At 45.8% G+C, this 13,207-nt stretch overlaps 3 protein-coding genes across 3 annotated transcripts; all 3 read right to left on the bottom strand.

Annotated features, from left to right (window-relative positions):
* Positions 1 to 100: 100 nt before the first annotated feature.
* On the bottom strand, positions 101 to 6,843 carry LOC120416561 (uncharacterized). The gene is made up of 3 exons (XM_052709909.1): positions 3,965 to 6,843; positions 3,020 to 3,035; positions 101 to 2,942 (listed from the first exon to the last, which is right to left on the bottom strand). The coding sequence occupies exons 1-3, from the start codon at positions 6,652 to 6,654 to the stop codon at positions 168 to 170; spliced, it is 5,481 nt and encodes a 1,826-aa protein (XP_052565869.1). The 5' UTR covers positions 6,655 to 6,843; the 3' UTR covers positions 101 to 167.
* A 169-nt stretch (positions 6,844 to 7,012) lies between these two features.
* LOC128093607 (putative ankyrin repeat protein RF_0381) lies at positions 7,013 to 12,224 on the bottom strand. The gene is made up of 2 exons (XM_052711059.1): positions 12,096 to 12,224; positions 7,013 to 9,753 (listed from the first exon to the last, which is right to left on the bottom strand). Exon 2 carries the CDS (start codon positions 9,680 to 9,682, stop codon positions 7,052 to 7,054), a length of 2,631 nt encoding a protein of 876 aa, XP_052567019.1. The 5' UTR covers positions 9,683 to 9,753; positions 12,096 to 12,224; the 3' UTR covers positions 7,013 to 7,051.
* Positions 9,848 to 12,305, bottom strand: LOC128093608 (uncharacterized). Its single transcript, XM_052711060.1, has one exon. It carries the CDS (start codon positions 12,217 to 12,219, stop codon positions 9,865 to 9,867), a length of 2,355 nt encoding a protein of 784 aa, XP_052567020.1. The 5' UTR covers positions 12,220 to 12,305; the 3' UTR covers positions 9,848 to 9,864.
* Positions 12,306 to 13,207: the final 902 nt, after the last annotated feature.

Here is a 13,207-nt window from a genome sequence, read left to right as displayed (position 1 = left end):
GAACGTGATATTGCAACATGTTATAATTTAGCAGCAACCAACTATCACCGGAATCGGCAATATCTGATTTAAAAATTATTTACAATGCGGAATACAAATAAACACTTATAAACTTTTATTATAGAATCAACAGGCGTTTACGTCAACACACGAGGGTGTGCCAACTCTTAAGTACGGCACAAGTCATCACAATAAAAGTAAAACAATTCCCGTTCCAAAGCTGGCGCCATTTCAAACGGTCGCTTCCCCTTATTATTGACTGCGTCCGAGTTGGCACCATTTAGAATCAGAAATTCTACCAACTCAAATTCTTTTTGCTCAAATGCCAAATGCAGCGGTGTATTCCCGTCCTCGTCCGTAGTGTTTATCGACGCTCCATAATCCAGCAGAAGTTGCACCGTGTCCAGCCCAAGTCCGTTCCACTTGGCGGTTCGATACCGCCAGATCAGGTACATCAGGGCGTCTCTACCCCATCTACAGCGTACCCGCAGGTCGACTCCCTTCTCCAGCAATCGCTTGATAACTCGGGCGGTGACTTGATCCATGTAGTTGATCAGTCCTAAAAACGGGGTATCCTCGTATTGGTCTTTGTAGTTGTAATCCAGGTCATAGTTGCCGTCCAGGAATAATTCCACCACGTAGACGAAGCCGGTAGTGCAAGCTTTGGAGAACAGACGGCAGGCCTCTTCGCGGGAATGTTCGTACACGGAGTCGAGCATGATCCGTGATGCTTCAGGGTATTTCTCGAATATGACTTTGTAGTCGTACGTGTAAACATGCCCGCTTTGGTTTAGCATTGGTGCAAGGTACTTGTGGGCATGCTTCTTGAACGAGGGTAGGTCGTGGACGTAACTAAATAGTGGCATTGCCATGCAAGTGTTTCCGCTGTAGAGATGTCGTTGCAGAGGAGTTTCTCCACAGTTGTTGACGATATCCAGTTGAACTTTGTGTTTTAGCAGAACGTCCAGCAAGCGACAGCTTCCTACGAAGAAGACGGCCGACTCTTCGTTCTTGGTCAGCTGGTGCACGTCCGCACCGTAGTCGATGACCTTTTCCAGCAGGTTGATAAGAGGTTTATGATCCATACGTTGTTGGCAGACCTTGTGTAGAACCGTACAGCCATCGTTGTTGGTTCGCTGGATAAGGCTTCGACCTTCCGGATGTCGATTGATGATCAAGTCCAGCATTTCTTCGCTTTTCACCAGATGAACTGGATGGTTTCCGTCATTGTCCAGCACGTCGAGCTCGCAACCTGCCTCTAGCATCCGAACCAGCAGTTCCTTGTCGTTTTTATCTACAGCCAAGTGGAGAAGAGTCTCTCCGTTCGATCCTCTGACGGTTGAATATGGTTCGGACAGCTCGTCGAGATTGGAAACATCTATGTTGGCTTTGGCAAACGATCCTTCAATTCCGTAATAATATTTGCTCGTATGCGCCTTCGTCATCATCTCTTCTATACTATCTCTCAGCTCCGGAAAGAACTCTTTGAGCAAGTCACGATGTTTTTCATAAAATTCCTTTGTGTAATATTGGCAACAAACGACTTGGTTCCTCAACTTGTCCATGTAACTTTTCAAATATCCTTCGTGATGTGCAAGAATAAACTGTAGCGTTTCACGATTTTGATCGGCGATCGCTTTTTGTAGTAGCTCGAAGGCACCGTCCGAGTTGAAGAAGGACTTCACCTCGGGATGTTTAGTGTACATTTCTAGAACGAAATCACGATGTCCGGACCTTATCAGCAGGAGCAGAATGGTTGTTGTCTCATGCTCTATCAAGCCCAGCAGTTGGGGATCGTTCCGAATGCCCTCGAAGCAGTATTCCAGTGCAATGTTACGTTCGATCAATCGTCCCAGTACGACACTGTGCTTCCAGCGATGTGACAGCTTCAGTTTGTATTTTTGAACAGCTTTCTCCACTCGTTCATAAATCGGTCCAGATTTTCTCACGCAGGTAAAGATTGTAGTGTATGAGTACTCCTCATGTTCTAATCGAAATATTTCGTGAAACGCCTCCTCTTCAGTTTCATTAAAGTACTTCTGTCGATAGTCAAGCATCTTCTCAAGAACAAGATCAAACAATCCAGCATCATTTCTTTGAATGGTCGCAATCAAAGCGTTGTGTTCAGCACTATCTCGAAGCGTACAATCAAAGTGATCGAAATGCTCGGTTAGAAGCCACCTCACCGTTTCTTTCCTATTACTTCTAATCGCTGTAAGCAGTGCATTGTGATCAGGTATGGCGATCGGAGCACCAAGCTCGTAAAGTCGATCGATAACTTTATGAAGTCCTTTACTAGCAGCTGCTTGCATGAACGTTTCTCTGACTCCATTTGTTCTGACAAAATTCCATGAAAGAAAACCATTTGGAATAAGTGTCGTGATCAATTCAGCTACAGCTGCGCGACATGTTTTATCCGGATGCAGTACTGCAACTTCCTCACCATTCACTGGGTGTTTAAGCAGAACAAACACTGCTCGTCGCAATTGTTCTGCATCAACTTGTTGATTTTCAAAGTTTTTGACACTCTGGCATTGCTCCTCACTGCTCGCCACCAATATAGTCTTCCTCTGCCAAAGCTTGTCCTCGCCATTCCACTGATACTTCGCCACCAAATGATCCCGCACTTTGTCGAAATCCTCTCGATAAACTTCAATCAGGCCATTGATCTCGATCTGCTTCCCACTCCGGATGGCGCGATGCAGTTTGGTGTCCCCAGCAACAGGTGCATAAATGTTCAGCTCCTTGTCTTTCAGTTTGCGCAGGTAGCCCTCCTCATCCTCGTACTCGTCGATCTGCAGTGGATGCACTTCACCCTCGAGCAGATCGTCAAACAGTCCGAAGCCGAATTCTTCCATCAGAAAGTTGTTTTCACGCGTTTTCACGAATGACCTTTCTTCCTCCAGTTTGTATTCGTATGTGAGCTCAGCAGCAGCAATAATCTACGTTTATATTGGGAATTGCCGGTGTAATTACTCATTTCGCAATATTTGGACACTTTCACGTTGCCTGCAGATACGAAATTCAATGGATAGCTTCGGGTTTGTTTACAAACAAAGCGTATGGTTCTCACTCTTCCACAGGGATGCGCTTGGTCATATTAAATGCCGGTATAGAATTGTTGGTGGAGGTGCAATGTTGGAAAATGGTGTATTTCACAAACTTAAAGGAGCACGTGGAGATTATGCATTGTTGCATGTTCTACCAATCTAGCAGGATTCTGGCAGTACAGCTCTGCTAGAATATTTCGTGAATGGGTGTAATTTCCAAGGACTGACATTGAATTACAACTCTACTCTTTCAAAGCGCTTCAGTTCGAAACTCGGACTTCTTTTTAGATTTTTTTTATTTTTTCTTTAAATTGTCAAAACAATAACTGAAGTTTTAAGTTTTTCTGGAGCCTCTGAAACTATAAGGATAGGCGTCTGAAAAGGCTCATTAAACTGATACATTTCAACCCTGTATTGGACAGTAAAAAGTCATGTTTGAACCACTTTAATGAATATCAAAAAAAAAATGTGCGAGAAATATAGAAACAATTGAGTAACTCAAGAGTCTTTATAAATGTTTGTCAAAATTATGTTTAAAAACAAGCCTTATTAATGAATTTTGAAAAAATCTGTAAGCTTAAATTTATGTCATTTATGATTTACGATGTTGAAACTATACCTCACTTTTGTCTTCAAACATTAGTTTATGCAACTATTCACAAAATAAGGTTTATTCAGCTTGGTAAAGTCTGGAAACCGGTGCACCGGTGGAGTATGTATTTCTTGATCAGTCTAGCAAAAAAACATGGTCCATACAAAAAGAAGAAATTTTGTAGGGATGCAAAGCAAAGGGGAGGGAGGTTAAAAATTTACAAATTGGAGGCCACGTGCTTAATGCAATGATCGGACCAATTTTAAGGTTTTTTGTTAAAAAAAGTAATCCGAACCAATATGAATTTTATTATATGAATTACTCCGAATAAAAGTAAAACAGTTCCCGATCCAACGATGGTGCCATTTCGAACGGTCGTTTTCCTATGTTATTCACTGCGTTCAAATTGGCACCATTTTCAATCAGAAACTCTGCCAATTCAAATTCTTTCTGCTCAAATGCCAAATGAAGCGGCGTATTTCCGTCCTCGTCCGTAGTGTTTATCGACGCTCCATGATCCAGCATCAGCTGCACGGTGTCCAGTCCAAGTCCTTTCAATTTGGCGGTTCGATACCGCCAAATCAGGTGCATCAGAGCGTCTCTGCCCCATTCACACCGTGCCCGTAGGTCGACTTCCTTCTCCAGCAATCGCCTGATAACTCGTGCGGTGACTTGTTCCATATGTTTGATCAGTCCGAGGAAGGGAGTATCCTCGTATTGGTCTTTGTAGTTGTAATCCAGCTCATAGTTGCCGTCCAGAAACAGTTCCACCACGTAGACGAAGCCGGTAGTGCAGGCTTTAGAGAACAGTCGGCAGGCCTCGTCGCGGGAATGTTCGTACACGGAGTCGAGCATGACCCGTGCTGCTTCGGGGTATTTCTCGAAAATGACTTTGTAGTCGTACGTGTAGACATGTCCGGATTGATTCAGCATTGGTGCAAGGTACTTGTGGGCATGCTCCTTGAACGAGGGTAGGTCGTGGACGTAACTGAACAGTGGTCGGGCAACCCAAACATTCCAAAGAAGTATTTCCAGCGCAGTTTCTCCACTGTTGTTAACATAGTCCAGTTTCACTGCGTGACTCCGGAGAAAGTCTAACACGTCGTGATCTCCAGCGAAGAAGACAGCATTTTCACCATGCTTGGTCAGCTGGTGCACGTCCGCACCGTACGCGATCACCTTTTCCAGCAGGGAAACCAACTTTTTAGAATCTATGCTCTGTTGGCAGAGCTTGTGCAGAACCGTACAGCCATCGTTGTTGGTTCGCTGGATAAGGCTCCGACCTTCCGTGTGTCGATCGATGATCAAGTCAAGCATTTTTTCGCTTTTCACCAGATGAACTGGATGGTTTCCGTCGTTGTCCAGTACGTCCAGCTCGCAACCTGCTTCCAGCATCCGAACCAGCAGTTCTATGTCGTCTTTATCTACAGCCAAGTGGAGAAGAGTCTCTCCGTTTGATCCTCTGACGGTTGCATATGGTTCGGGCAGCTTGTCAAAATTTGAAACATCGATGTTGGCTTTGGCAAACGATCCTTCAATGCCGTAGTAATAGTCGTCTATGTGCGTCCATCTCAATACCTCTTGTATACTGTCTTGTAGCTCTGGAAAATACTCTTTGAAAAGGTCTTTCCGTTCCTCATAAAATTCTTCCTGGTAATAGCACAGCAATTTGTCCTTTAATTTTTCCATGTCGTTTTTCAAAAAATCCTCGTGATGCTCGAGCATAAACTGTACCGTCTCACGACTTTGATCGAAGATCACTTTTCGCAGCGTTTCGAAGGCACCGTCTGAGTTGAAGAAGGACTGCACCTCTGGATACTTGCTATACATTTCACGAATGAACTCGAGATGACCCCATCTTAGCAGTTGATGCAGAATAGTCGTCGTCTCGTGCTCTGTCAATCCCAACAGTTGTGGATCGTTTCGAATGCCCTCGAAGCAGTATTCCAGTGCAATGTTACGTTCGATCAAACTTCCCAGTACGATGATGTTCTTCCATCGATGTGACAGCCTCAGTTTGTACTTTTGAATAGCCTTCTCCACCCGTTCGAAAATTGGTCCAGACTTTTTAACGTAGGTAAAGATCGTGGTGTACGAGTACTCCTCATGTACTAATATAAATATTTTGTGAAACGCTTCTTCTTCGGTTTCAGCGAAGTACTTCCGCCGATAGGCTATCATCTTCTCGACAACAAGATCGAATAATGCTCCGTCGTTTCTTTGCATTGCGGTTATCAATGCGTTACATTCTCCAGCGTCTCGAAGTGTACAATCGAAGTGATCGAAATGCTCCGTTAGAAGCCAATTTACCGTTTCCATCCTGTTACATCTGATAGCTGTCAGCAGCGGGTTGTAGCCTGGAATGGCGATTGGAGCGCCAAGCTCGTACAGTCGCTCGATGACATGATGCATTGCTTTTAACACGGCTGATTGAACAAACGTTTCTTGGTTTCCTTCCGTCCCAACGTAGTTCCACGATAGAAACCCATTTGGAACTAGAGTTTGGATAAGCTGGGCTACCGGCAAACGATCGGACTTGCTGGGATGTAAGACAGCCACGTCTTCACCATTTACCGGGTACTTCAACAGTACAAGCACTGCACGTCGCAAATCTTCAGCACCAACGTTCCGATTCTCCAAGTCCTTTGCACTTTGACAGTGCTCATCAGTGGTCGCCACCAAAATGGTTTTCGTAAACCAAATTTTGTCCTCGGCATCCCAATCGTACTTCCCTACCAAGTGATCCCGCACTTTGTCGAAATCCTCTCGATACAACTGCAGCAGGGCATCGATATCGACCTGTTTGCCGCACCGGATGGCAAAGTGCAGCTTGGTGTCACCTCCCACAGGTGCGTAGATGGAGGGTTCTTGGGCTCTTAGCCTGTCAACTAGGCTCGGCTTTGTTGAGGTGAGCTGCAGATCGTCCTCCTCATCCGCGTAGTCGTCGATCTGCAGGGGATGCCGATCACCCTCCAGCAGCTCGTCGAACATTCCGAAGCTGAATTCTTCCATCTGGATGGTGTTTTCATGAGTTTTCACGTATGATCTTTCTTCCTCCAGTTTGTATTCGTATGTGAGCTCAGCAGCAGCAATAATCTTCGTTTATATTGGGAATTACCGGCGTAATGACTCATTTCGCAATGTTTGGACACCTTCGCGTTGCCTGAAGAGGCAAACCTACTAAATAAGTGGAGAAATGTTTGTTTATCAACAAAGTTTGTGGTTCTCACTTTCCCGCAGGGATGCGATGCGCTGTGGTGGCAGCAGCATGATCGTGAAAAATCGTGATTTTTCTCGTATTTCGCAAGTTGAAAGTCGCACACGTGATTCATGGGGGTGTGTGATATTGCTACACATGGCAGAACAACGATTCTTTCGAGTTTCTCGGAAGTTTATTGCATTTTACAGTCTACGACCAAAAATAAAACAGCTCCTGGTTAACTGCATCCGCCATTTGCAACGGAATGTTCCCGCCGTTATTCTTTATTCTGAAATCCGCCCCATTCTGGACCAACACCTCCACCAACTCCAATCGGCCACTCAGAAAAGCCCAATGCAGTGCGGTATTCCCATCGAAGTCTACGGAATCGATCGACGCACCACGTTTCATCAGCTGCTGAAGCAGCTTCTCACCGTTTTCGCTTCCGTTTGCGAAGCGATATCGAAGGGCCAGTGCTAGGAGGGCGTTACATCCGGAACCGTTTCGAACGCTCACGTCAACGTCTTTCTGGAGAAGTCGTTCGATCAGATGTTCGTTTGAGAAGTTCTCACGCGGATTTATCAGCCTCAGCAGCGGTGTAGCGTCGTCGTCGTATTCGTCTTCCCTGTAGACGAAGTTGTAGTTCAAGTCGTAGTCAAAATCGAGAAACTTCTCAACGATGAAGTAGATCTCGTTGCGACAAGCTTGAGCGAAGAGTCGTGAAGCTTCCTCGCGTGAGTGGTTGTAGAGGCCGTCAAATATGACTTTCGTCAGTTCCGGATGCTTCTCCAGCACGTCCTGATAGTCCCGGATGAAGAAGTAGCGACCTTTTTTCAGTATAAGATTTAAATATTTGTGTGCACGTTGCCTGAACGTCGACAACGTGTGAGTACGAACCAGCAAAGCTCGTGCCATTTGAACATTCTCGTTGTACAAGTGTCGTTCAAGGGCAGTTTCTCCATCCTGATTTACCACCTCCAACTGAATGTCAAACTCCCTCAAGTACTCCAGAACGTCGCTGTTTTCAACGAAAAACGCGATCGATTCGCCATTTTTCGTCAGCTGGTGAACATTCGCTCCACATTCAATCACTCTTTTCAGCAGATCGCTCATCGTTTTGTGATCCATTCGAAGGGAGCAGACGCGATGAAGAAGCGTGAATCCTTCGTGATTCGTTCGATGCACGATCCGCTGACCGTCGGGATGTCGGTTGACAATCAGTTCCAGCATGGTCTCACTTTGAACGAAGTGAATCGAATGATTTCCGGCGGTGTCCAGCGCGTCGATGTCGTGACCTGATTCCAGCAGCTGAATGAATAGATGCTGGTCATCTCTTTGAACTGCTTGGTGTAGAAGGGGTACGTCATTCGATTCCATGGTGTTTGAAGAAGGTTCTGGTGAGGCATCGAAAGTCTCTGTTCTATGTTGTTGACCAAAATTACACTGCTCAGCTTCCGTATTCGCCCTTATTCGTTCAATATCATCCAGATAACTCGGGAAAAATTCCTCGAACAGCTCCATCCGTTGGTCGTAGTATTGCATTGGGTAATGTCTGCAGCATACGACGTTCTCCTTGAGCATCCGTTGATCACGTTCAAGGGACTCTCGATGATGCTCCAAGATGAACGCTACCGCTTCTCGATTTTCATTCATCAAAGCTGCGTGCAGCGTAGCATATCCGGCATCACTGTCAAAGTACCGCTGGATATCGGGACTAGTGCGGTACATTTCGCGGAGAAAGTCAACGTGCCCTTTTCGCAGCAGTTCGTGCAGGATTGAGCAATTTTTTGAGGTAAGGATTCCGAGTAGTTCGGGATTGCCACGGATTCCTGCAAAGCAGTACTCTAGTGCAATTTCAGCGTCTAAGAGGTGTTCTATGTTTGAACTGTAATTGTATTGATAGGATAGATCAAGTTTGTACTGAATTACAGCTTTTTCAACAACCTCGTACATTGGCTTACTCCGCCACAGAAAAGTAAAAATCGACGCGTCTGACTCGCTGCTTTCGTAGCGAAAAACCTTGTTGAACGCTTCCGTTTCCGACTCCCCGTAGTGCTTGCATCGATAGGCAATCATTTTCCCCAGCAGAAGCTCCACCATCTTGGGATCGTTTCTTTGCAGCGCCACGATCAGCGCGTTGCGCTGGGAAGCATCCCGGAGAGTGCAGTCAAAGTTGTCAAAGTGCCTCGTGAGCAGCCACTGGATCGTGTCCTTCCGATCGAAGCCGCAAGCCTGCAGTAACGGATTGTGCTGTGGGATCGCGATCGGATCGCCCAGTTCGTACAGCTTGTCGATCACTTCGTGGAGTCCACAAGCCGCGGCTGCTTCCATGAAGGTTTCGTTCTTACCGCCTGAAGCGATGCACTTCCAAGTGAGGAATCCGTTTGGAATCAACTGTATGATTAGCTGGGTAACCAGTAATTTGCTCGCATCATCTGGATGAAGAATCGCTACCTCTTCACCGTTCACCGGATGTTGCAGCAGCACAAACACAGCTTTCCGCAAATCTTCCAACTTAATCACCGCATTCTCCAAGCTTTTAGCAACTCGACACTGCTCCTCACTACAAGCCACCAGAATCGTCTTCTTCAACCATATCTTGTCTTCCTTATCCCACCGATACTTGCGCTCCAGGTGCTTCCGAACCTTGCCGAAATCCTCTCCGTATGCATCGATCAGCTGAACTATCCGGCGCTGGTTTCCGCTGCGAATCAGCTGGTACAGCTGAGTTGATCCGTAGATGTTTGCTGCGAGTTCCGGATCTTCTGTGACGTCTTCGACGTCGTCGTCGTCATCAGAGGAATCGACGTGCAACGCGAAGCCGAATTCATCCGTTTCCATATCTCTAACTCTCGGTGGTTTTTGATACCGCGGTCTTATCTCTTGCGAGGTGAATTAGGTTCTGAGCTTACCTGCGGAAAAAAGACAGACTTTTATCGGTAAACACGTTGAGTCATTTCGAGCGATGTTGAAATCAATATTTCGGGGATGTTTCGAGTCAAACCATTGAAATTTCTTTATTTTTATCTCAAGAAATAAAACAACTCTTGATTGACAGAAGACGCCATCTGCAGCGGCACTTTTCCTTTCTTATTCGTCACACTGAGATCGGCTCCATTCCGGACTAGAACTTCAACCAGCTCCACTTCTCCATCTCTGAACGCCAAGTGCAGCGGAGTATTCCCGTCCCCGTCGACTGTATTTACAGCTGCACCATGATCCACCAGAAGCTGTACCGTTTCAGCGTCATGTCCCCACCACTTGGCAATGCGAAATCGCTCAACAAAGGCTAGCAGTGCGTCATGACTTCTGTCATTACGGATGTGAAGACGAACACCCTTCTGGAGCAACTGTTCCACAATGTGCTTGTTCGGCTCCTCCATGTAGCTCAGCAGTCCCACTATCGGGGTGTTTCCGTACTCATCCTGGTAATTGTAGTCCAGATCGTAGTCAAACTCCAAAAACTTTCCCACAGCATAGCTGTGCGCAGTTCCGCAAACTTTGCTGAACACTCGGGAGGCCTCCTCGCGGGAGTGCTTGAACAGTGAGTCGAACATCAACTTGGTCACTTCCGGGTTCTGCTCCAAAGCGACTTGATAGAAACATTCGAAAAAATCACGAGTACAGCTAAGCATCGCCTCCAGATACTTGTGGGCATGCTCTTCAAACTTTGGCAGCTGGTGAAGGAGGGGCAACAGCTCACGTGTCATCCAGGTGGTTCCTTGTCTCAGATGTCGCATCAGTGCGGTTTCGCCGTCTTTGTTCGTCGTGTCGAGTTGAACGTTGAGCTTCCTGAACATCTCCAGAGCGGCTAAACTTCCCAAGAAGAACACGACCGATTCTCCCTCGTTGGTCAACTGGTGAACGTCCGCTCCAAGGTCGATCACCTTCTTCAGCATCGAGATGAGCGGCTCGTCTTCCATCCGAAGCGAGCAAAGCTTGTGCAAAACCGTAAATCCGTCCTGATTAGATAGTTTAACCAGCTTGTGACCTTCTGGATGTCGCTCGATGATCAGATCCAGCATAGCTTCGCTCTTCACGAAATGAATCGGATGATTGCCTTCGTTGTCCAGCGTGTCCGGATCACAACCAGCCTCGATCAGCTTGGTGTACAGTTCTCGGTCGTCTTTTTCGACCGCCAGGTGGAGAAGTGTCTCTCCTTTGGATCCTCTAACAGTGGAGTACGGTTGTGGTAGGTCGTCCAAGTTGGACACGTCGAAACCCACGTCAGCGAATGATTGTTCAACCCCTGCAAGGAATTTCGTATGCCGTATCATTCGGAGAAGTTGCGGATCGCGTCGGATGCCCTCGTAGCAGAATTCCGTGGCAATTTTTCTGCTCAGCATGCACACCAAGAAGGTTACCTCCTTCCACTGGTACGAGAGATCGATACCGTACTTCTCTATGGCATGCTCTACTCGACCTTTGACCCTATTTCGACAAAGGGTAAAAGCTGACGATGCCGTCGACTCGTCGTTCTCAAACCGAATCAACTCGTTGAATGCTTGTGACTCTGTTTCGTGGTAATACTGCTGACGATACGCGATCAGCTTCTCCAGGCAAAGATCGAAAACTTTTGGATCATTCATGCTCATTGCCATGATCACTGCGTTGCAATTGTCTCCATCCCGAAGGGTACAGTCAAAGCTGTCAAAGAACCTGGTGAGCAGCAGCTCGATCGTGTCCTTTTTGCTGGATCGACAAGCTGACAGCAACGGGTTGTGCTCCGGAATGGCGATCGGTGCTCCCAACTCGTGCAGGCGAACGATCACATGGTTCAAGCCTTGTGATGCGGCCGTTTCCATGATCGTTTCACGTCTTCCGTTGGTTTCTTGACAGATCCAGGACAGGAAGCCATTTGGGATCAACCGGGTGATCAGCTGAATGACTGACAGTCGAGTTGAATCATTTGGATGAAGTATCGCCACTTCTTCGCCGTTCACCGGGTGTTGTAGCAGTACAAACACTGCTTCACGCAACTGTTCGCAACTGATCCTCTTGTTTTCCAAACTTTTCGCAGTTCGACACTCGTCTTCGCTACTCGCTACCAGTATGGTCTTCCTCAACCAAACTCGATCAGCCAAATACCACCCAAACTGCGTCTCCAAATAACTCCCAACCTTCTCGAAATCTTCCTGATATGCGTCAATCAACTGCTTTATGCTAGCCTCTCTCTTCTGTCGGAGTGCCCGATGCAGTTGAGTTAGCCCATCTACCGGCTTGTAGATATTCCCAGCTTGCAATTTGAGCTTACGTTTCGTCTCTGCTTCGTCCTCGCAGTCGTCGATCAGCAAGGGATGCAGCACACCTTCCGGAACGTCGTCAAACAGTCCAAACCAAAACACTTCGTCTTCGGAACACTTACTGATGTCATCCATCGTGCTGAACTTATCTCTTTCAGGTTGAATCAACGATTGTGAGTATGTCTACCGCGGTCAGGTCGTGTTTAAAGCTGAAGCGAAGCACGCGCGGTGAATCATTTCACAACGTTGTAGGGTACGTTGTCCATTAGTAAACCCCTTTCCTGAAGTGGACCCTCTGAAGGGTTTTTGATGAAAAATTCAATACATCACAATTTCAAGCGCGTTGTTGTCAACAAATCTTTTATTTGGCATGTTCAGCATCTTTAAAAACAATGTTGACTGGCATTGAATTGTCTTTTTCACCAAAATAAGTGTTTTGAGTTCGACATCTGAAATCACCCACGGCCACCGGGGGTTGAGTGTATGAGTATATGAGTATAAATATAGCTGTTATCATGTTTAAAGTACCAAAAATGCTGAAACCGTAAGAATTTATAATTAATCAAAACTATAGTTAATTGTACTGAACTGAAGCATCATAATTGCAGTTTGAAATCCAGAGTTTTTTTTGAAAAGGACCAATAAACTATTGTCTTTCATATGTTTATAGGACCTAATCAAAAAAAACTCTAGAAATGATATTTTATAATAATAAATCAAGAACAAAACATGTTTCTAAAATAAACTTGTGTGGTTTTAACAGCAACTGTCAACAAAGCTATTGTTTAGTTTCGGTCAGGCCCGTGATACTGATGTAGCTTGCTGAAGCCGCCACCAAATGTTTGGTGGCGCTGTTTCGGGAATAACATTTCAGAGGGTCACAAATCAAAATAAAATAAATCTTATTTATTTTTTTTGGCAAAAATCCTGTAGCTGCTCAGAATGATTCTTTTTATTAAAATAAACCAAAAATGCCGCCAACAGCAATATATGTTTAGTATCAGGTCAGGGTTTCGGTCAACCATTTATGTAATTGGGTACTAAAGCCCTATGCCATTTTTTATGTACAACGGTAAAAAACACGATTAAAAACCATTTCTGATCACTTTTTTTCATTTGAATG

The sequence above is a fragment of the Culex pipiens genome, chromosome 3 (genome assembly GCF_016801865.2).
Source record: "Culex pipiens pallens isolate TS chromosome 3, TS_CPP_V2, whole genome shotgun sequence".
NCBI classification, from domain to species: domain Eukaryota; kingdom Metazoa; phylum Arthropoda; class Insecta; order Diptera; family Culicidae; genus Culex; species Culex pipiens.
Note: the sequence above shows the minus strand (reverse complement) of the source record. Positions and strands in the feature narration are given on the sequence as shown.